The sequence below is a fragment of the Scyliorhinus torazame genome, chromosome 15 (assembly GCF_047496885.1).
Source record: "Scyliorhinus torazame isolate Kashiwa2021f chromosome 15, sScyTor2.1, whole genome shotgun sequence".
Classification (NCBI taxonomy): domain Eukaryota; kingdom Metazoa; phylum Chordata; class Chondrichthyes; order Carcharhiniformes; family Scyliorhinidae; genus Scyliorhinus; species Scyliorhinus torazame.
The window spans coordinates 3,842,628-3,864,035 of record NC_092721.1 but is presented as its reverse complement, the minus strand read 5'-3'; the positions used below and the strand labels follow the sequence as shown (position 1 = coordinate 3,864,035).

Below are 21,408 nucleotides of genomic sequence, written 5' to 3'. Positions count from 1 at the left end.
GCTGCTCCTGTAAAGGTAAGTGGTTTTAAATTCACTACTCACCTCCAAGAAGGCCCCTGCGCACCGCTGCCGCCGAAATCCAATGGGCTGCTCCTGTAAAGGTAAGTGGTTTTAAATTCACTACTCACCTCCAAGAAGGCCCCTGCGCACCGCTGCCGCCGAAATCCAATGGGCTGCTCCTGTAAAGGTAAGTGGTTTTAAACTAACTACTTACCTCCCAGAAGAGGTAAGTAGTTAGTTTAACTATCTCTTTTAGGATCCTGGAGTGTAGTCCATCCTGTGACTTGAGAAATGAAAATGAAAATTGCTTATTGTCACAAGTAGGCTTCAAATGAAGTTACTGTGAAAAGCCCCTCGTCGCCACATTCAGGCCCTGTTCGGGGAGGCTGGTACAGGAATTGAACTGTGCTGCTGGCCTGCCTTGGTCTGCTTTAAAAGCCAGCTCTTTAGCCCTGTGCCAAACCAGCCCCTATCCATCTTCAGACCTTTCAGTTTCCCCAGAACCTTCTCCTTCGTAATGGTCACTGCGCTCACCTCTGCCCCCTGGTTCTGGAGCTCTGGCATCCCACTGGTGTCTTCCACCGTGAAGACTGATGCAAAGTAACTATTCAGTTCGTCTGCCATTTCTTTGTTTCCTATTATTACTTCTCCAGCCACATTTTCTAGTGCTCCAATGTCTATTTTTGCCTCTCTCTTACCTTTTATATATTGAAAAAATCTCTTCCTATCTTCCTTTATATTACTAGCTAGCTTGCACTCGGACTTCATCTTCTTCCCCCCTTATTGCTTTTTTAGTTGTCCTCTGCTCGCTTTTAAAGGCTTCCCAATCCTCTGGTTTCCCACTGATCCTCGCCACTCTTTATGCTTTTTCTTTAGCCTTTATGCTGTCCTTGACATACCTCGTCAGCCATTGATGCCTTGTCCTCCACTTAGCATGTTTCCTCCTCCTTGGGATGAATTTCTGTTGTGCCTCCCCAATAACCCCAAAAACTCCTGCCATTGCTGTTCAACTGTCTTCCCTGCTCGGCTCCTTCTCCAATCAACTCTGGCCAGCTCCTCCCTCATGTCTTTGTAGTTACCCTTATTTAATTGTAATACCGTTACATCTGATTGCAGCTTCTCCCCCTCAAACTGCAGGGTAAATTCTATCATATTGTGGTTACTGCTCCCTTAAGTTCCCTAATCAAGTCTGCCTCATTATACATCACCAAATCCAGAATTGCCTGTTCCCTAGTAGGCTCCGTCACAAGCTGCTCCAAAAAAACATCTCTTAGACATTCCACAAATTCCTTTTCTTGGGATCCACTACCAACCCGATTTTCCCAGTCCACCTGCATATTGATGTCCCCCATGATTATTGTAATATTGTCTTTTTTACATGCCTTTTCTATCTCCTGATTTATTTTCTGCCCCACATCCTGACTACTGCTAGGGAGCCTGTACCTAACTCCCATCAGGGTCTTTTTACCTTTGCGATTCCTCAACTCTACCCACAAGATTCTATGACTTCTGATCCTATATCGCTCCTCGCTATCGATTTAACTTCATTCCGTACCAGCAATGCAACCCCGCCCCTTTTGCACATCTGCCTGTCCTTTTGATAGGACATATATCCTTGGATATTTAGATCCCAGCCCTGATCCCCTTGCAACCACATCTCTGTGATTCCCACAACATCGTACCGGCCAATTTCAATGTTCTCAATGTGCCCTGCTATCTACAAATATCGGTGTACAAACATCCCTAAGTCTCTTGGTTCCTGCACTCCGTTTCAAATGGTATAATTTATGTGTGTTCCTGAAGTATTTTACTGTCTTCACTGTTTGGTACATTTCTGAGTTTTCTAACATCTGCAAGATTTGAAAGATTTGTTGTATATGCTGATATTCAGTCCCTTCTCTCCCACTCCTGTTGTTGCTGCATAGTCTAAAATATGACAGGAGATCTGTTTCTTAAAATAAATTTTGAAATTACCACAATCTTTCTCTGAGTGGATTTGTTTGGACTGTAGTTGTTTAATGTGTAAACGGTCACACATTTCCTGTCATGTTTTGTGTTCCAACTGATTTCTACTTCAGTCAACTACTGAGTAACGATGAGAAATGAAAACAGCATTAAAATTCAATATTACCTCTGCTTAATTAGTTCAATGTTTTGTTGATGATTCCCAAGGGAATATAGACTGAATGTGGGCATCTGCTGTTCTTGCTTTACCCCTCTCCTGTCTTGTGTTTCATCCTGTCATTGTTCAGAGAGTACCTTGATGGTTGGCTGGTTACAAATGGACAATGTCCTGTTTTCACAGCTTGCCCTGGACACTCACCATTGGACATGGATAAATCACTTTGTGATATGGGGCTCGCTACTGTTTTACATCATCTTTTCTCTTCTCTGGGGAGGCATCATCTGGTAAGTGTGGCTGGAACTTTCTGGCCCTTCCTGCAACGGGATCTTCCAGTCCTGCCAAGGTCGAATCCCTCCACCTGGCAGCGGGGCTGGCGAAACATCCAAACATGCTCCAGAGTCAACGGGAGTGGAAGATCCCACTGTTGGCCAATGTGAAGCCACTGGGAGTCTGGAAATGTCCAACCTGTGTATAAAATACAGACTGAATGCAAAACAAAACACTTGGATATATGTTTCCCCTGAATGCAACTGAGGTTTTCAGAAGGACAGAGAATAGTCCCAGTTTAGTATTTGTTTCACAAAGCCCTGCACAAATAAAAATTGGAAACATTTAATTGATAGCGCTGGGCAGCATTTGATAAATATCTAGGAGTTCAGATGAAATGTCATAGACGTGAAGCATTTATTCTGTTTCTGTCTCCACAGATCCTGCCAGATGTGCAGAGTATTTCTGGCATTTTCTGTTTTTATTCAGATTTGCAGCATCATAGAATTTACAGTGCAGAAGGAGGCCATTCGGCCTATCGAGTCTGCACCGCCTCTTGGAAAGAGCACCCTACCCAAGGTCCACACCTCCACCCTATCCCCGTAACCCAATAACCCCACCCAACACTAAGGGCAATTTTGGACACAAAGGGCAATTTAGCATGGCCAATCCACCTAACCTGCACATCTTTGGACTGTGGGAGGAAACCGGAGCACCTGGAGGAAACCCATGCACACACGGGGAGAATGTGCAGACTCCGCACAGACAGTGACCCAAGCTGGGAATCGAACCTGGGACCCTGGAGCTGTGAAGCAAATGTGCATCTGCAGTATTTTGCATTTGTGTTCATGTATTAAGATTAATTGGTAGGACAAATAGGTGGGAAGGCAAGTGGTGAGGATGACACAAAGAGGCTACAGAGGGATCTAGACAGGTTAGGTGAATGGGCAAAAACTTGGCAGATGGAATATAATGGAGGAAAATATGAAGTTATGCACTTTGGTAGGAAGAATAAAGGAGCTGAATATTATTTAAATGGAGAAAGACTGCAGAAAGCTGCAGCACAGAGGAATCTGGGGGTTCTCGTGCATAAATCACAAAAAGCTAATCTGCAAGTTAAGACCATAAGACATTGGAGCAGAATTAGGCCATTCGGCCCATCGAGTTTGCTCCGCCATTCAATAATGGCTGATATTTTTTCATCCCCATTCTCCTGCCTTCTCCCCATAACCCCTGATCCCCTTATCGATCAAGAACCTATCTATCTCTGTCTTAAAGACACTCAGTGACTTGGCCTCCACAGCCTTCTGCGGCATTGGGAAGGAAAATGGAATGTTGGCCTTTATTTTTGTTAAAAATAGGGAATTCTTGCTAAAACTATGCAAGGCGCTAGTTACACCACACCTGGAATTCTGCGAACAGTTTTGGCCCCTTTATCTAAGGAAAGTTACACAGTTTGCGATGCAACCGGCTCACGTAGGCGAAATTGGGATCTCACCGTAACTTGGCCAGAAACCAATTGATCACCATTTAAGTCCTATTTCCATACAATTAATGGGAGCCACCCAATATCCAAGGCCTTCCATGGTTCATCGGTTTCCCCAGCAAATGGTCACGTTGGCGCCGATTAGTACTCCTTTTTATAAACGTGAACTTGGCCGAAGGGCTTCCATGGGGAGCTGAGGAGGTGAGTAGCATCTATGCTTACAGGCAAAGAGCCCGGAGGCGCTGGACTTGCCGCCCCCGTGCTCGGCAGAGGCTGGGAGGCACCCTCGGGGTGGGGGTCATGATAACCCACAGAGAGCTCAGCACCGGTGCTGCTCAATCTATACCATGGTCTGGCCCCTGCTTGTCTGCTGGATCTCATCACACCCATCACCTGCATACGGTGTGCTCAGGAAGGGTGGGGGGTGGTGATACCTGGAGAGATGGGCCAAGGGTTTGGCGGTTGGCCCGTATTACGACGGAAAGTGCTGTGCTGTGTAAGTGCTGTTTAAGTGCTGTTCCACCTTGTTAGCAGGGGGGGCTGGCAAGCCTGGTCCTGGCGAATCAGTTGCGGCGTGAAGCCCGTGGAGCTTCGTTAAGTGGACTAATTAACATTGAAAAGCGTTGCTGACCTCGCCGGGCTGAGCGCCGGGAAGCTTGCGGTATTCCTGCTCACTACCACACTTCGAAATCTTTCCGGAGAGTCGCACCTTTGGTCTAATTTTGAGAAAATTTCACCTAGTGTTCTCTTCCTATTACTTTCTATTATTTGATTACTTTACAAGGAACATAGAACATACAGTGCAGAAGGAGGCCATTCGGCCCATTGAGTCTGCACTGACCCACTGAAGCCCTCACTTCCACCCTATCCCCGGAACCCAATAACCCCTCCTAACCTTTTTGGTCTCTAAGGACAATTTAGCACGGCCAATCCACCTAACCTGCATGTCTTTGGGCTGTGGGAGGAAACCGGAGCACCCAGAGGAAACCCACGCAGACATGGGGAGAACGTGCAGACTCCGCACAGAGACCCAGCGGGGAATCGAACCTGGGACTCTGGCGCCGTGAAGCCACAGTGCTAGTCACTTGTGCTACCGTGCTGCCCTAATTATTACTCTTTCTAGTACTCAAAGTTACTTTTTCATTAAAAATTAGCAAAATGTGAAGACGTTTTATCTTTGGCAAAAATGAGCCAAGTAAAATCTTCATGAAGCCCCTCAGCAGAACGATACAGCTGGAAACAGATCCCTCAGCTGGTGGGAAGCAGATCAGTGGGCCTTAACAACGTGTACTGCATCATCCTAAAACTGGCCACATTTATGTCACATCTTTCATGATCCAAAATGCTTTACAGCTAATGAAATAATTTTTGAAGTGCAGTCACTTGTAACGCGGGGAATTTGTGCACAGCAAAATCTCACATCAGCAATGTGATTAAAACCAGTCTGTTTTGTGGTAAGGGTGGGTGAGAGATAAATATTGGCCAGGACACCAGGGAGAATTCTCCTGCTCATCAAATGATGCCATTAAATATTTAGGTCCATCTGAGATCATTCTAAAACTAGAAAATCTTAAAAATAAAAACTGAAATTGTTGGAATTACTCAGCAGGTTTGACAGCATCTGTGTAGAGTTCAGGCCATGACTTTCTTCATAACACTGCTATCTTTTCTCACAAAATCAAGTGGTGCCCACAATTTTTAATCCATTAATTCAAAACAATGTGATCTATACAAATAATTTTTTATAAAAATTGATGGTCTTCTGCACCCATTTCAATCTGGATTTGAACAGTAATAATGTACATGGTGCAAATCTGGCAAACCTATGAATATGGAGCAACTAGTGAAATATAGACTGGCATAAACGGCAAGTGTGCCATTATTTATCCCCACCTTCATCTTTAAATCAGACTTTTCTGTCCTTTTCCTTGACAATGTTTGTTTTCTTCTCAGGCCTTTTCTGAATTCCCAGAGAATGTGCTACGTCTTCATGCAGATGCTTTCGACAGGGCCGGCCTGGTTAGGAATTATCCTGCTAATAACAGTCAGCCTCCTTCCAGATGTTGTTAAAAAAGTGATATGCAGGCATCTTTGGCCAACAACAACAGAGAAACTTCAGGTACCAGTAATGATGGGTGTGCGGTGTCAACAATTATCAGTAACTAACAGTATCTGTTCCTGTATCTGAGTTTACAGTACATTGCAACTGGCCATGATCATATTGATGTTCTTCGTTCAGGTAAAAGACGAAAATTGATTGTGGAGGGAAAGTTCCCCATTAAATTCACAGCTGTTTGGTACACAATAATTTAATTAATTGCTAAGTCTAAAAAATGTGGGCATAATTGAATTGTATATAACCTTTAATAATGTGACAGTCAGAGAGCACAAACATCTGTTGATTCTGTGATTGGCAGATAGCTGCAGCTCAGACAGTTTAGTTGTGAATTTCCTGAGGGCCTGGGGTGTAGTTTGGGCTGTGTGGGGTGGGAGGTGGACAGGGACACAGCAATACCAGGCCTAAGCTACAAAGATCACATCCAAAGAGCTTCCTCTGAGGGAAGTGTTGGGTGGGCAGTCGCTTCACTTGCCATTAGAATTCTCTGCAAAGGAGCCAGGCCAGTGAGCTGGGCTCCGCTTCTGCTGCTGTCACAGAATAATTGGACACCAGTATTACACTGCTGTTCAGTTGTGTGAAACAGAATAAGTGAGGCCGAGAGAATGTCCCAAACTGGGATCAGGACCTGGAAATTACACACCCTTACAAAGAAACCAATTCCATATTGAAACAGCTGTTTAAACCTGCTGCTACCTGTTTAACCCTCAAGTAACTAGCCAGCACCTCATTTTGCTCCCCCGCCTCTCCTGGCCGATGCACAACACTGGCACAAAGCTCACCTGTATTTTTATTTCCTGACCCCAGAAAGTCTCAACAGGGTCACGTTCACAATTCACAACGGGCTCAGAGTTCCAGATCGCCAACAGGAACCGATTCCTATTCTGCCATAGTCCTTGTTGAAAAGTGGAATGGCTGTTTTTTGTCCTCATTACTTCTGAATAAACAAACTGGATAAGATCTTGAGGGATTTTGAAGCAATTTTGCTCTGGTTATATCCTTTACAGATGGGTTCAAGTGCAGCGTTGAATTTAAAATTCTGTGGTTGAACCCATTTTTCATGATGTGTATTTTAATCCTCAACCTCACCAATTAAGGAAACCCATGCTCCTCATTCGTAAAACAAAATCAGACCAACCGTACCTTTTGAGATAGCCTCACAAATTGGCTCCAATGTAGTGCTACCTTTTCTCCAATTCTTCCATTTTACTTCTGCTAGACTGCTTCAACTGCTGATAGTGCTCAAAGATTTCTGCTTTGCCACTATCTGCTCAACTGTTGTGGCCTTGAACTGTCCTAGTCGCATTGCCTTTCTGATCTTCCTCCTCACCCTTTGCTGAGCTGACACTTCATGTATTCAACAACTTCATTGTCTCTACAGGTCACCTGAATTACTCTGCAACCTTCTTCAGCTCCTTGGTATCTGGTCCTCCAGCCTCCTGGTTTTCATTCCTCCTCTTCCTCTGTTGATGTCCATTTTAAACATCTGTTATCACTTTGCAGCTTTGATTAACCTGGATTTACCTGCACTAGATCTAATACCACTGGTTATTGGTTGACTTTCTGCTGCTTTATTGGATCTCTGAACATAGTCCAGGGTGAAGATTCCTTATTTTGGCACTGAATCGGCCCCTCACAAAGCCACAAATATTATGTGTGACTGTTTTATGGTATCCCTTCATTTGGATGATTCCATGGTGTTGGACACGATCAAGCAATCTCTCCAGTACCACTCCACCATTGTTCAGTTCCAAGAGACTACCATCACACAGTTACCATCCTTACATTCTGCTCAACAGAGCCTCTTCAGCATTACTTTCTCGTTCCACCTCCACAGTATCACTTCAGGAGTTCCCAACGATCTGTTCTTGGTCCTCCTCCTCTTCCTTATGTTTTTATTTGTTCATAGAATGTATCATCACTGGCAAAACCATCATTCATTGCCTATCCCTAATTGCAATTGACAGGGTGATGGTGAACCACCTCCTTGCACTCGTGTGGTGTAGATATATCCACAGTGCTGTTAGCTAGGGAATTCCAGAATTTTGACTCCTCCAGGCAATTGGGGAGTATGCTATCACACACTTGACTTGTGACGTGTAGATAATGGAAAGGTTGCAGGAGTCAATATGTGAGATACTCATCACAGAATACCCAGCCTCTGACCTGCTCTTATATCCACAGCATTTATGGGGTGGTCCAATTAAGTTCCTGGTCAATGGTATCTCCCCAGGATGTTGTTGGTGGGGGTTCAACAATGGTAGGGCCATTGAATGTCAAGAAGAGGTCATTAGACTCTCTCTAGTTGGAAATGGTGCTTCTTTTGCACTATCTTTCTTGGCACTTGATTCAAAAGATCTTGCGAAGCCAATTCCCAAGCCAATTTGCCCAGCATCAAGGCTTTCAAAATCAGTTGCTCTCAATGGGGCACATTATTCTAATGCCTGACACCAAATTCCCGAAGCAACTGCTCTATTCAGAACTCGATCATAGAAAGAGAATCCAAGGAAGACTGCAGAGTCAAAGCATTACTGAAGCGATCAAACATTCCCGCTGACTAATGGGAGACCCTTGTATGTGACTGACCAAAATGGAGAACTCTCATTTGGAAAGGCATTGAACACCTTGTAAAACATAATTGGGAACATGCAGAAGCAGAGTTGAGGCATCGGAAGGAGCACACAAACCTTGAATCAACCCATCCAGCCAACCCTTCAAGCATCAGCGACCCAGCTTGTGGCAGAGCTTGCAGATCATGCATTGGACGTATTCACCATCTCTGAAGCCATCAAACCTGAGGGGGACCAAGTCATTCTTAATTCTGAGGACAAAAAGGAGCTGGGGATGGTCATTACTTGGCACAATGTGATACAAATGTTACTTGCAACTTAATAGCCTAACCTGAACATTGTCCAAGTCTTGCTATATGTAGACACGAGCAGTTTCATTATGTGAGGAATTGTGACTTGAATCATAAATGATCGTTGCAATTTCTGACCTTATGATGGGAAGAAGGTCATTCATGAAACAGCTAAAGACGACTGATCCTTGGACACTCCCGGGAGACGTGCTGGATTGAGATCATTGGCCTCCAAAATCACAACTTAGCCTTCTTGCCAGGTATATCTCCAACCAATGGAGAGATTTCCATGACTCCCATTGATTTCAGGTGATTGGAAAACCATTGTGTATGCTGATAATGTGTAAGGAGCATGGCCTGGAGCTTGGGGTTCTGAACAGCAGAGTTCAATTTGCTTTGTCAAAGCTTGAAGAATGCACATTTCAGGCAAATTTTGGCCAAACACAGGTGCATTTTGGCCGTGCAATGGGCACATTTCACCCATGCATCAACCAATGTCACGTGTACAGACACCTTTTCAGTCATGCATAAGCACATTTTGAAGTCCACATTTTGGCAAATATACCAGCCATGTTTCCGTGCACAGAAATCGATTTTAGCCTTATACAGACTAGTTTTAGCTGTGCAATAGGCACCTTTCAGGCACCCTTTCCAACTGTGAAATATGTACACTTCACGTGCATACTGACATTTCTCAGCCATGATAAGCTCATTTCACTCTTTTCATTTGGGAATGCATAGGGGCTGGTTTAGCACAGGGCTAAATCGCTGGCTTTGAAAGCAGACCAAGGCAGGCCAGCAGCACGGTTCGATTCCCGTACCAGCCTCCCCGAACAGGCGCCAGAATGTGCCGACTAGGGGCTTTTCACAGTAACTTCATTTGAAGCCTACTTGTGACAATAAGCGATTTGCATTTCATTTCATTTTCATTTCATGGTGTACAGGTACTTTTTATTTGATCCTGGAAACTCCAGCAGTCAAACATTTTCACTGTGCTTCATAACACAGTGGTGGACATTTAGTCCTGTGGCATCCGTCTCATGGGGAACGAAATGTGATGTTTCCAAAGAATCGTTTCTTTGAACATGTATTCAACCTAAATTCATTTTTAAAAAGAAATTAAAGTTGCACACTTTCATCTTGGGAATGTTCGCAGTTTTTCTAAATTTGTGTACAGATTTCTGTATATGTTGTTCAAAATCTCTATGTATGTTGCTCATGGCTTTCTGCATGTGTTGCGCACAAATGTCCGTGTATGTTGTACACAGCTTTCTCTGTTGTTGCCTTTAACCAGATTTATCCCTTCTGTTTCTCTCTCCTTCTGCCCTTCCTTCTTCTGCTCCTGACCAATCACCCTGCATTGTTTGTAAATGAATATTGGGCTCCCATGTCCCACATTCACCTGGAAAAACACAGGCAAAGCGAAAGTACCTTTCTGCTGAACAGTCTACCATCTTTATGCTTTCCCAGACATCCAGTAGTCTAAGTTTCTAAAGGAAAAAAGGTGAATCTTCTTCCCTCTATCTTTAAGATGCATGAGAGATGACTTTTCGGCTTCAATGTGGTAATTAATATCAGTGCATGTTTAAAAGGATAACAAAATATCCCTTCAAAACAGGATCTCCTGAAATTCAATTGGCTGGGCCAAGGCTTCCAACTGTATACCAGACTGTGCATAATTAAACCAAATGAGTAACCTTTGATCTGTCCTTGCATTGTGAATGGGAAGTGATTAAACCATCAGCTATCTGTCGTGTGAAGTTCGGCAGTTTCTGGAACTGACGTAGAAGCGGCTGCACCTTGATATTCTCACTTGAGTGAAGGGAAGTTTCTGGGAAGTGACTGCAGGCAAAGAACCACAAATGGTGCAGAGTGAGTAGGTCTCACAAGCTAGAGAAAATATTCAGAAAATGGTTGCACACTCATTTAATGAAAAGTGAATTCAGCAACGAAGATGGTGCCGCAATGTGATTCCTCTGAATTCCTTAATGGTTGAGTCTTTTTAAAGCCATTTATTCTCAAGCTATCAGTTACACATTTATTGCCATTCTCATTGCCCTAAGGAGGTGACAGGCGTTTTCCTCGAATCACTGCAATCTTTGTGCTAATGGCGGACCAAAGTCAGAAATTGGGTGGGGCATTCTAGGATATTATCTGGATAGTAAGAGTTTCTATAAGTTTTTTAAAAGGATGAGAGAAAGTAAAGTGAGTGGTGGTTCTCTAGTCCTCTAGAGAGTAACAAATGAGAGTTAAAAGTAGATAATAAGGAAATGGAAGTTGAAATTAACAAATATTTTGCATCTATCTTCACCATAGAAGATACAAAAAACATTACCATACTAGCTGTAAATCAGGAGGTGGAATGGAGAGAGGAATTTGGGGAATCACAATCACTAGGGAAGCATTACGGAACAAACTGATGAAACTGTGGCTGACAAGTCTCCTGGTCCTGATGGGCTTCATTCTAGGATCTTAAAAGAGGTGGCTTGATTTCTCTCGTGGGGGTAGATATAGAATTGATCATTAAGGAGGTTATAACTCTACACTTAAATAAACTCAAGGTAATCAAGGAGAGTCAGCATAGTTTTGTCAAACGGATTTCATATTTATTGGATTTCTTTGATGAAGTGACATGTGCTTTGGATAAAGGGGAGCCTGTAGACGTACTGTAGTTGGATTTTGAAAAGCCATTTGATAAGGTGCCGCATCGAAGGTTATTGCAGAAAATAAAAGCTCATGGTATAGGGGGTAACATGTTAACATGGATACAAGATTGGTTGGCTGGTAGAAAACAGAGTATGCATAAATGGGGCTTTTTCTGATTGGCAGGATGTGACGAAGTGGAGTCCTGCAATGGTTGTGCTGGGGCCTCAACTTTTTACAATTTATGTTCATAACTTAGATGAGGGGAGCGAAGGGGTGGCATATAAATTTGCAGACGTCACAAAGATAGGTAGGAAAGCATGTTATGAAGAGGACATAAGGAGGGTGTAGATGGATATAGATAGATTGAGTGAATTGTCAAAAATCTGACGAATGGAGCAGAATGTGAGCAAATGTATATTGTCCATTTTGGCAGGAAGACTAAAAAAGAAACGTATTGTCTAAATGGTAAGAGATTACAGAACTCTGAAATTCAGAGCGATCTGGGTGTCTCAGTACATGAATCACTAAAGGCTGGTATAAAGGTAAAGCAAGTAATCAGGAAAGCTAATAAAATGTTACCATTTATTGTGAGGGGAATTTATTACAAAATTAGGCAGATTATGCTTCTGTTGAACAGGACTTTGGTGAGATCACATCTAGAGTATTGTGCACAGTACTGTTCTCCTTTTCTAAAATACTGTAGGAAAATGTGAAGTTTGAACTTTGGTAGGAAGAATAAAGGAATTGAATATTATTTAAATGGAGAAAGACTGCAGCACAGAGGAATTTGGGGGTCCTTAAGAATAAATCACAAAAAGCTAGCATGCAAGTTCAGCAGGTTATTGGGAAAACAAATGGAATGTTGGCCTTTATTTCAAAGGGAATGGGGAATAAAAATAGGGAAGTCTTGCTAAAACTATACAAGGTACTAATTAGGTCGCACCTGGAATACTGTGAACAGTTTTGGTCTCCTTATCTGAGGAAAAATATATTGGCGTTGGAGGAAGTCCAGAGAAGGTTCACTGAGTTGATCCCGGGTATGGAGGGATTTTCTTTTGAGGAGACGTTTGAGGAGGTTGGAGTTCAGGAGAATGAGACATATCGGATTCTCCAGGGGGCTTGACAGGTAGATGCTGAGAGGATGTTTCCTCTTGTGGGAGAGTCTAGGACCAGAGGGCACAATCTCAGAGTAAAGGGTCACCTGGCTTCTACACCCATTTAAAACCGAGATGAGGAGGAATTTCTTCTCTCGGAGGGTAGTAAATGTGGAATTCTTTATCAGAGAGAGCTGTAAAGACTGGGTCATTAATATGTTCAAGGCTGAGATAGACAGATTTTTAATCAGTAAGGGAATCGAGGGTTATGGGGATAAGGTGGGGAAAGTGGAGTTGAGGATTATATCAGATCAGTCATGATACCACTGAATGGTAGAGCAGATTTGATGGGCCGAATGGCCTAATTCTGCGCCTATGTCTTAGGTTTTATGGCTTATGGTCTAAGGAAAGATGTAAATGCGTTAGAAACAGTTGCGAGAAGTTGCTTATCTTATGAGGAAAGGTTGGAGAGGTTGGGTTTGTATCCATTGGAGTTTAGAAGAGTAAGACGCAACTTGATCGAAACTTTTAAGATCCTGAGAGGTATTGACAGGGTGGATGTGGAAAGGATGCTTCCTCTTGTCGGAGAATCTAAAAATAGGGTTGCTGATTAAAAATGAGGGGCTGCTCATTTAAGACGGAGATGAGAAGAAATGTTTTCTCTCAGAGGGTTGAGAATCTCTGGAAGTCTCTTCCTCAGAATCCAGTGCAATCAGTCTTTGAATATTTTAAAAATATTTTATTGAAGCATGCATAATTTTCACAATTTAACATATTGACATTTCTAAAACAAACGCGCGGGTCGATGCCCAAAATGCCCCCTAAAATAACAACACACAATAAACCACGTACCCCACTTCTCCCGCCCTATCCCCAATTGCCCGTATACTAAATTCCCTGTCCTTATTTAACATTACCATTCCTCCTATTTCTCCCCCCCTCCCCTTTTCCCTTTTCCCCCTTACTGCTGACGTTCAGTTTTTGTTAAAGAAATCGATGAACGGCTGGCAACTCTGGGCGAATCCCTGTGTTGATCCTCTTAAAGCAAACTTGATTTTCTCCAGACTGAGAAACTCTACCATATCGCTGACCCACACTCCTGATTTCGGGGGCTCCGAGTCCCTCCATCTCAGCAAGATCCGTCTCCGGGCAACCAGGGAGGAGAAGGCCAGAATATCGGCCTCCCTCCCCCCCCCTTTGCCCCCGGATCTTGCTAAATATTGCTAATTCTGGACTCGGAGTAACCCTACCTTCCAGGACTTCCGACAGAACATCTGCCAATCCCTCCCAGAATCCCCTCAGTTTCGGACATGCCCAGAACATATGAACATGGTTGGCTGGGCTACCCCCACACCGCCTACATCTGTCCTCCATCTCCTCGAAGAACCTACTCATCCGGGCTACCGTTATGTGGGCCCTGTGGACTACCTTGAACTGAATCAAGCTGAGTCCAGCACAGGACGAGGATGCATTTACCCTTTTCAAGGCTTTTTCCCACAGTTCAGTTTCCAGCTCCCCTCCCTACTCCTCTTCCCACTTCCTCTTCACCTCTCTGATAGGGGCCCCATCCCACTTTAACAATTCCCTGTATATGTCCGAAACCTTGCCACCTCCAACCCCTGTTTTTGACAACACTTTATCCTGCAGTCCCCTCGGGGAGGCGAGGAACACTTGGGACCTGCCTCCGTACAAAGTCCCGCACTTGAAGATACCGAAACCCGTTCCCTCCCAGCAAGTCAAACTCCTCCTCTAATGTCTCCAAGGTCGGGAAGCCTTCCTGGATGTATAGATCCCCAAACCTCTCAATCCCTGCCCGCTGCCATCCCTTAAAGCCCCCATCCAGCCCCCCCCCGGGTCAAACCGGTGATTGTCACAATCGGTGACCACACTGACACCCCCTCCAGTCTCATATGCTGCCTCCATTGCCCCCACATCCTCAGGACTGCCACCACCACAGGACCTATGGAGTATCGAGCCAGCAAGGACGCCGTCAGTAAAGCCTCCAGACTCGTACCTTTGCAGGATGCTGCCTCCATCCGCTCCCAGACCGACCCCTCCCCCATTCCCCACTTCCTGACCATCGATATGTTGGCAGCCCAGTAATAGTTACTACTATAGTAACAGTTATTCGGGAGAGCCAATCCCCCTTCCCCACGGGCCCGTTCCAGGAGTGCCCTCTTTATTCTCGGGGTTTTACCCACCCATATAAACCTCGATATCGCCACATTAATACTTCTGAAAAAAGACTTTGGGACAAAAATCGGGAGACACTGAAAAAAGAAAAGCAGTCTCGGAAGGACAGTCATCTTCACCGTCTGAACCCTCCCCACCAGCGTCAGTGGGAGCATGTCCCATCTACAAAAATCCCTTCTCATTTGATCCACTGCTTTGCCCAAATTTAACTTGCGAAGCTGCCCCCAATCCTTGGCCACTTGAATCCCCAGATACCTAAAACTCTTCCCAACCATTTTAAAAGGTAGCTCCTTCAGCCTCCTTTCCTGCCCCCGTGCCTGAATCACGAACATCTCGCTTTTTCCCATGTTTGACTTATAGCCTCAAAATCGCCCAAATTCTCCTAATACCTCCATGATTTCGGTCATCACCCCCACTGGGTCCGTGATATAAAGCAGCAAATCGTCCGCATAGAGAGCGACCCTGTGCTCCACCCTCCTCTCACTATTCCCCTCCACGTATTCACTGCTCTCAGAGCCATTGCTAAGGGTTCTATGGCCATGGCAAACAGTAATGGGGAGAGCGGGCATCCCTGCCTTCTCCCCCGACAAAGACTAACGTATTCTGGCCGAATTCGGTTAGTTCTTACATTTGCCACCGGGGCCTGGTACAGTTGCTGGACCCACTCCACAAATCCCTGCCCAAACCCAAATCTGCCTAAAATATCCCATAGATACTTTCACTCCACCTGGTCAAAAGCCTTCTCCGCATCCATGGCAACTACCACCTCAGCCTCGCGCCCCTGCGCTGGCATCATAATTACATTAAGAAGCCGTCTAATGTTGGATGTCAGGTGCCTGCCCGTCACAAATCCCGCCTGATCCCCTCCAATTGTCTCCGGGACACAATCCTCTATTCGGTGGCCAGGATCTTTGCCAATAATTTGGCATCTACATTCAAGAGGGAGATTGGCCTGTACGATCCACAGCTTTCCGGATCCTTGTCCTCCTTCAGGATAAGAGAAATTGATGCCTGTGATAACGTTGTGGGGAGTACTCCCAGCTCCTTGGACTCGTTGAAAGCCTTAACCAGGAGCGGCCCCAGTAACCCAGAGAACCTCTTATAAAATTCCACTGGGAACACATCAGGTCCCAGGGCTTTACCCGATTGCATCGCCCCCAGTCCATCTATCACTTCCCCAAGCCCAATCGGGCCCCCCAGGGCCTCCACCAGCTCCTCATTTACCTTCGGGAACTCTAGCCTCCCCAGGAATTGATTCATGCCTTCCTCCCCATCCGGGGGTTCCGGCTCTGTCGCTGGCTATAAAATTCCCGGAACGCTTCATTCACCGCCCTCGGGTCCGTCACCGTCTTCCTCCTCAAATCCTTTATTTTCCCTATTTCTCTTGCTGCCTCTTTCCTCAGCTTATGTGCCAGCATCCTGCTAGCTTTCTCCCCATGTTCAAATATTGCCCCTTTTACCCTCCTCAACTGACCCTCCGCCTTTCCTGTAGAAAGGAGCCCAAACTCCATTTGAAGTCTCTGACGCTCCTTCAGGAGCTCCTCATTTGGAGACTCTGAGTATCTCCTGTCCACCTGGAAGATTTCTCCTCCCAACCCTGTGGGCTCGAATCGAAATACATTCCCCTCTAATGACCGCTTTTAGTGCCTCCCAGACCACCCCAGCTGCAGTCTCTCCCGTGTCATTGATCTTTATGTACCCCCGAATGGCCTCTCTCAATCGCTCACAGATCTCCTCATCCGCTAACAGTCCTGTATCTAGTCTCCACTGTGGGCGCTGGAACATTCCCGTGTTTGCTCGTAGATCTATCCAGTGAGGTGCATGATCTGAGACTACAATTGCTGAGTACTCAGTGTCCTCAATCCTTGCCAGCAGTGTTTTATGTAGCACAAAGAAATCCTGGAGTACGCATTATGTACATGGGAGTAGAATGAATATTCTCTGCTCCTTGGTCTCTCAAATCTACACGGATCCACCCCTCCCATGCGCTCCATGAACCCCCGCAGTTACTTTGCCATTGCTGATAGCTTCCCCGACTTAGCACTCGACCGGTCCAGCCTCGGGTCCAGGACCGTATTAAAGTCACCCCCATGATCAGCAGTGCGAGTCAAGGTCTGGGATCTTCCCCAGCACCTTGCTCATAAACGCGACATCATCCCAGTTTGGGGCATATATATTCACCAGCACCACTGCCATTCCCTCTAGCTTCCCACTAACCATAATAAATCTGCCTCCCAGGTCTGCCTCTATCCTCCCCACCTTGAATGTCACCCTTTTGTTAATCAGGATGGCCACCCTCCTTGTTTTAAAGTCCAGTCCTGAGTTAAACACTTGCCCAACTCATCCCTTCTTTCATCTAATTTGGTCTCCCAGCTTCAAGTGTGTCTCCTGTAACAGAGCCACGTCCGCTTTTAACTGTCTCAGGTGTGCGAACACACGAGCTCTCTTAACCGGCCCGTTCAGTCCACGAACATTCCATGTAACCAGTCTGGCCGGGGGGGCTTTTGCCCCCCTCCCCTGTCGGTCAACCATGACCTTTCCTCGGCCAGCTCCTCGCTCATGTTCCACACCTCGCTTGATCCGCCCCTCGGCGGCGACTGCCATCTGATCTCCATCTCCAGTCTCCTAAATGTCCCTTACCCGTCAGCAGTACCCCCCTTCCCGCCCCCCCTCTTCCCCCCCCCCCCCCACTTCGTCTTTCCTCAGCTCTCCCCCACTTTGCTCCCGTGAACCAGCTAGCTCAGCATCTCTCACCCTCTGGCGTCAAAAAGCCTGCCGACTGCCAGATTCTATCACACCTCGCAATAAAACAAGCACTGAACACAGTAACAACAATCCCAAAAAGCAAACATACCCTCCCCCAACGTGCAGGCAAAGAGGCAAACCCCTCCCCCTTTAACTGATTCTGACCAGTCCTACCACCGTCAAACAGAATCCAACACAAAGGAAGAAGCTTCAAGCAGCTTAAGTGAAATTATGCATGCAAGAATCAAGCATTATTCTTGTGGAAACTAAAACAGCCCATCGCATCTTAAAAGTTCTTCCCTCTGTGATATCATACATAAAGCAGTAAATCAAAATCAAATTACACAAGAAGAGAGGAAAGAGAAAAAAATATTAAAACACCAAAACCCCTTTCTTCCCGAACATCGCAATTAACTCACAGAATTAAAAGACCGAAATTTTAAACAAGACAAAGCAAAACATAGAACTATTTTTCTCACCTCCCCGCCATCCTGTCTCCCAAACTCAGACCCTCACAGTTTGAGTTTAAAAGTCGTTACACCAGATTTCCAGGTTCTACCCCTCCCCCTTTGACACATTCTTATCAGTCCCATCACTTTCAAAGAGAATTAAACACAATAGAAGAAGCTCCAAGCAACTGAATCAAAATTATGCGTGCAAGAATCAACCATCTAAATCAAAATCAAATTACACAAGACGAGAGAAAAGAAAAGAGAGAAAAACATTTTTTTTAAAGAATAAAACACCCAAACCCTTTTCTTCCCGAACATCACAACTTAACTCACAGAATTAAAAGACTGAAATTTTAAACAAGTCAAAGCAGAACACAGAACCATGTTTCTCTCCTCCCCGCCGCTCCATCCCGTCCCTCAAACTCAGCCCATCACAGTTAGAATTTAAGAGTCCTTAATTTAAGAGTCCTTAAGCCAGGTTATTGTCTTTCGTGAAAGTAACCACCTCTTCCGGAGAATTGAAGTACAGCTCCTGGTCCTCGTAGGTCACCCAAAGACGCGCCGGGTATAACAGTCCAAATTTAATGTCTTTCTCAAACAGGGCCGCCTTAACATTGTTGAAACTTGCTCTCCTCTCTGCGAGTTCTGGTCCCCAGTCTTGATACACCCGGATCTCTGATTCTTCCCACATATACCGTTTTGTCTGCCTGGCCCACTTCATGATACGCTCCTTGTCGAGGAATTGATGTAGCCTCACCACCATGGCCCTCGGGGGCTCACGATCCTGGGGCTTACCCTATGCGCCCGGTCCACCTCCAGCGGCTTGTCAAACACATCGGCCCCCACCTCTCCTGCAACATCTTCTCCACATACGTTCCCACATCTGATCCCTCCTTCCCCTCTGGCAGCCCGACGATTCGGATATTTTGCCTGCGAAACCGGTTTTCCAAGTCCTCCACTTTATCAAGCAGTCATTTCTGGCTGTCCTGTAGAATGCTAATTTCCAAAGCCATTACGGTGGACTCCTCCTCGCGTTCAGTCCCCAGCTCCTGCAGCTTTAGAATCTCCTGTCCCTGGGTCGTCATTTTCTCCTCCACCCGGTCAACCACCTCCTTAATCGAGGCTCTCATCTGGGTTACACCTTCTGTACACTCCTTGCGATGCCGGGCGAACTTCTCATCCAGGTACTCGACCCATTGCTCCACCGACCAGTGAGCTGGTGTGGACACGCTTTGTCTCGTTATCATTGAGCTCGATAACCTCTGAGCCTTGCTTTCACTCATCTTTTGATTTCTCCTTTTTCGACTCTTATTTGGACACGATTCCATAAATTGAGGGTCACCTCCTTTTCCTCTCCCTTCAAATTGTGTGTTCACCTGAGAATGCAGACAGAGCATTGGTTTAGTGTCTCTTCTGAAAAACAGCACCTGTATAAGTGCAGCACTCCCTTAACAACACCTCGAACAATGCAATTTACGCACCATACTCTCCCTCCCAACAGTGCAGCATTCGATCTGTGCTGCCTTTCCAACAGTGCAACAGTACCATGCACTGGCTGAGGTTATTTATGAAGGCCCTGCCTTCTCAACCTTGCCCCTCGCCTGAGTGTGCTGATCCTCAGGTTAAATCACCGCCAGTCAGCTCTCCCCTCAAAGGAGAAAGCAGCCTATGGTCATCTGGGACTATGGTGACTTTACCTTCACCTTACCACCTACCACACCCTCCAACAGTACAGTGCTCCCTCAGTACTGGACTGGATACATCAACTGGATTATGCACTCAAGTCTCTGGAGTGGACTTTTGAACCCATGACCTCGAGCGTGCGACACTGAACTACAGTTGATGGAGCAGAAATGTTAATGCTCCTCATCAGTGCACACTCACTCAGGACTTCCTTTACGATAGTTCACCAGTTATGCTTAGTTATTATTTTGACATGTGAATGAATGTCATAATACTGGTGTCCGCTGGTATCCTGGGGTTCTACACAGATAACTGGAACCGTATATTGAAAGGATACCCTTAATCTCTTCCCAGGCACTTAATTTTCTGCATGAACCAGTTTGACACCATTCAATACCTCAAGACCAATGCTTCATTGGAACTGACAGCAAATGAGCATTGATTTTTTGCACTGAGTGCTGAATTTGGTGCTTTTTGAGTGTGATAGTGAGAGTTTGGTGACCGAGGGAGTTAGGTGAGGAGGGAGTAAGGTGCTCCTTTCATTTTGTTTCCGACATTTCCGCAAAGAGTGCGAAGAGAGCCAGGAGTTTACAGGAAGTGTAGCTGACTGGGAGCAGAGTCGGAGGGCGGAGATCTAGTTAGTCCACACAGCAGCTATATTCTTTAAGGTAAGAGGGGATGGAGGCTAGGCCAGTTACATGCTCCTCCTGTAGGATGTGGGTGGTGAGGGATACCACCGGTGTCCCCACTGACTATACCTGCGGGAAGTGCACCCAACTTCAGCTCCTCAAAGACCGTGTTAGGGAACTGGAGCTGAAGCTGGATGAACTTCGGATCATCCGGGAGGCAGAGGGGGTGATTGAGAAGAGTTACAGGGAGGTAACCACACCCAAGGTACAGGACAAGAATAGCTGGGTTACAGTCAGGGGGAAAAAAACAAACAGGCAGACAGTGCAGGGATCCCTCGTGGCCGTTCCCCTTCAAAACAAGTATACCGTTTTGGATGCTGTTGGGGGGGATGACCTACCGGGGGAAGGCCCTAGCGGTCAGGTCTCTGGCACGGAGTCTGGCTCTGGGGCTCAGAAGGGAAGGGGGGAGAATAGAAAAGCAATAGTTGTAGGAGATTCAATGGTTAGGGGAATAGATAGGAGATTCTGTGGTCGCGAGCGAGACTCCCGGAAGGTATGTTGCCTCCCGGGTGCCAGGGTCAGGGATGTCTCGGATCGTGTCTTCAGGATCCTTAAGGGGGAGGGGGAGCAGCCAGAAGTCGTGGTGCACATTGGTACCAACGACATAGGTAGGAAAAGGGGTGTGGAGGTAATAAACAAGTTTAGGGAGTTAGGCTGGAAGTTGAAAGCCAGGACAGACAGAGTTGTCATCTCTGGTTTGTTGCCGGTGCCACGTGATAGCGAGGCTAGGAATAGGGAGAGAGTGCAGTTGAACACGTGGCTGCAGGAATGGTGTAGGAGGAAGGGCTTCAGGTATTTGGATAATTGGAGCGCATTCTGGGGAAGGTGGGACCTGTACAAGCAGGACGGGTTGCATCTGAACCAGAGGGGCACCAATATCCTGGGAGGGAGGTTTGCTAGTACTCTTCGGGAGGGTTTAAACTAATTTGGCAGGGGAATGGGAACCGGATTTGTAGTCCAGCAACTAAGGTAGCCGATATTCAGGACGCCAAAGCATGTAATGAGGCAGTGGGGAAGGGAACACTGACAAAGGAGAGTATTTGCAGGCACGG

At 45.9% G+C, this 21,408-nt stretch overlaps 1 protein-coding gene across 1 annotated transcript in view; it reads left to right on the top strand.

The window, feature by feature from the left end:
• The window catches only part of LOC140391742 (phospholipid-transporting ATPase IH-like), a 250,203-nt gene that overhangs the window by 198,632 nt on the left and 30,163 nt on the right, over positions 1 to 21,408 (top strand). Inside the window, exons 28-29 of the mRNA XM_072476552.1 lie at positions 2,306 to 2,409; positions 5,832 to 5,997. Of these exons, the coding sequence (XP_072332653.1) occupies positions 2,306 to 2,409; positions 5,832 to 5,997 (270 nt within the window). The remainder of the gene's footprint in view (positions 1 to 2,305; positions 2,410 to 5,831; positions 5,998 to 21,408) is intronic.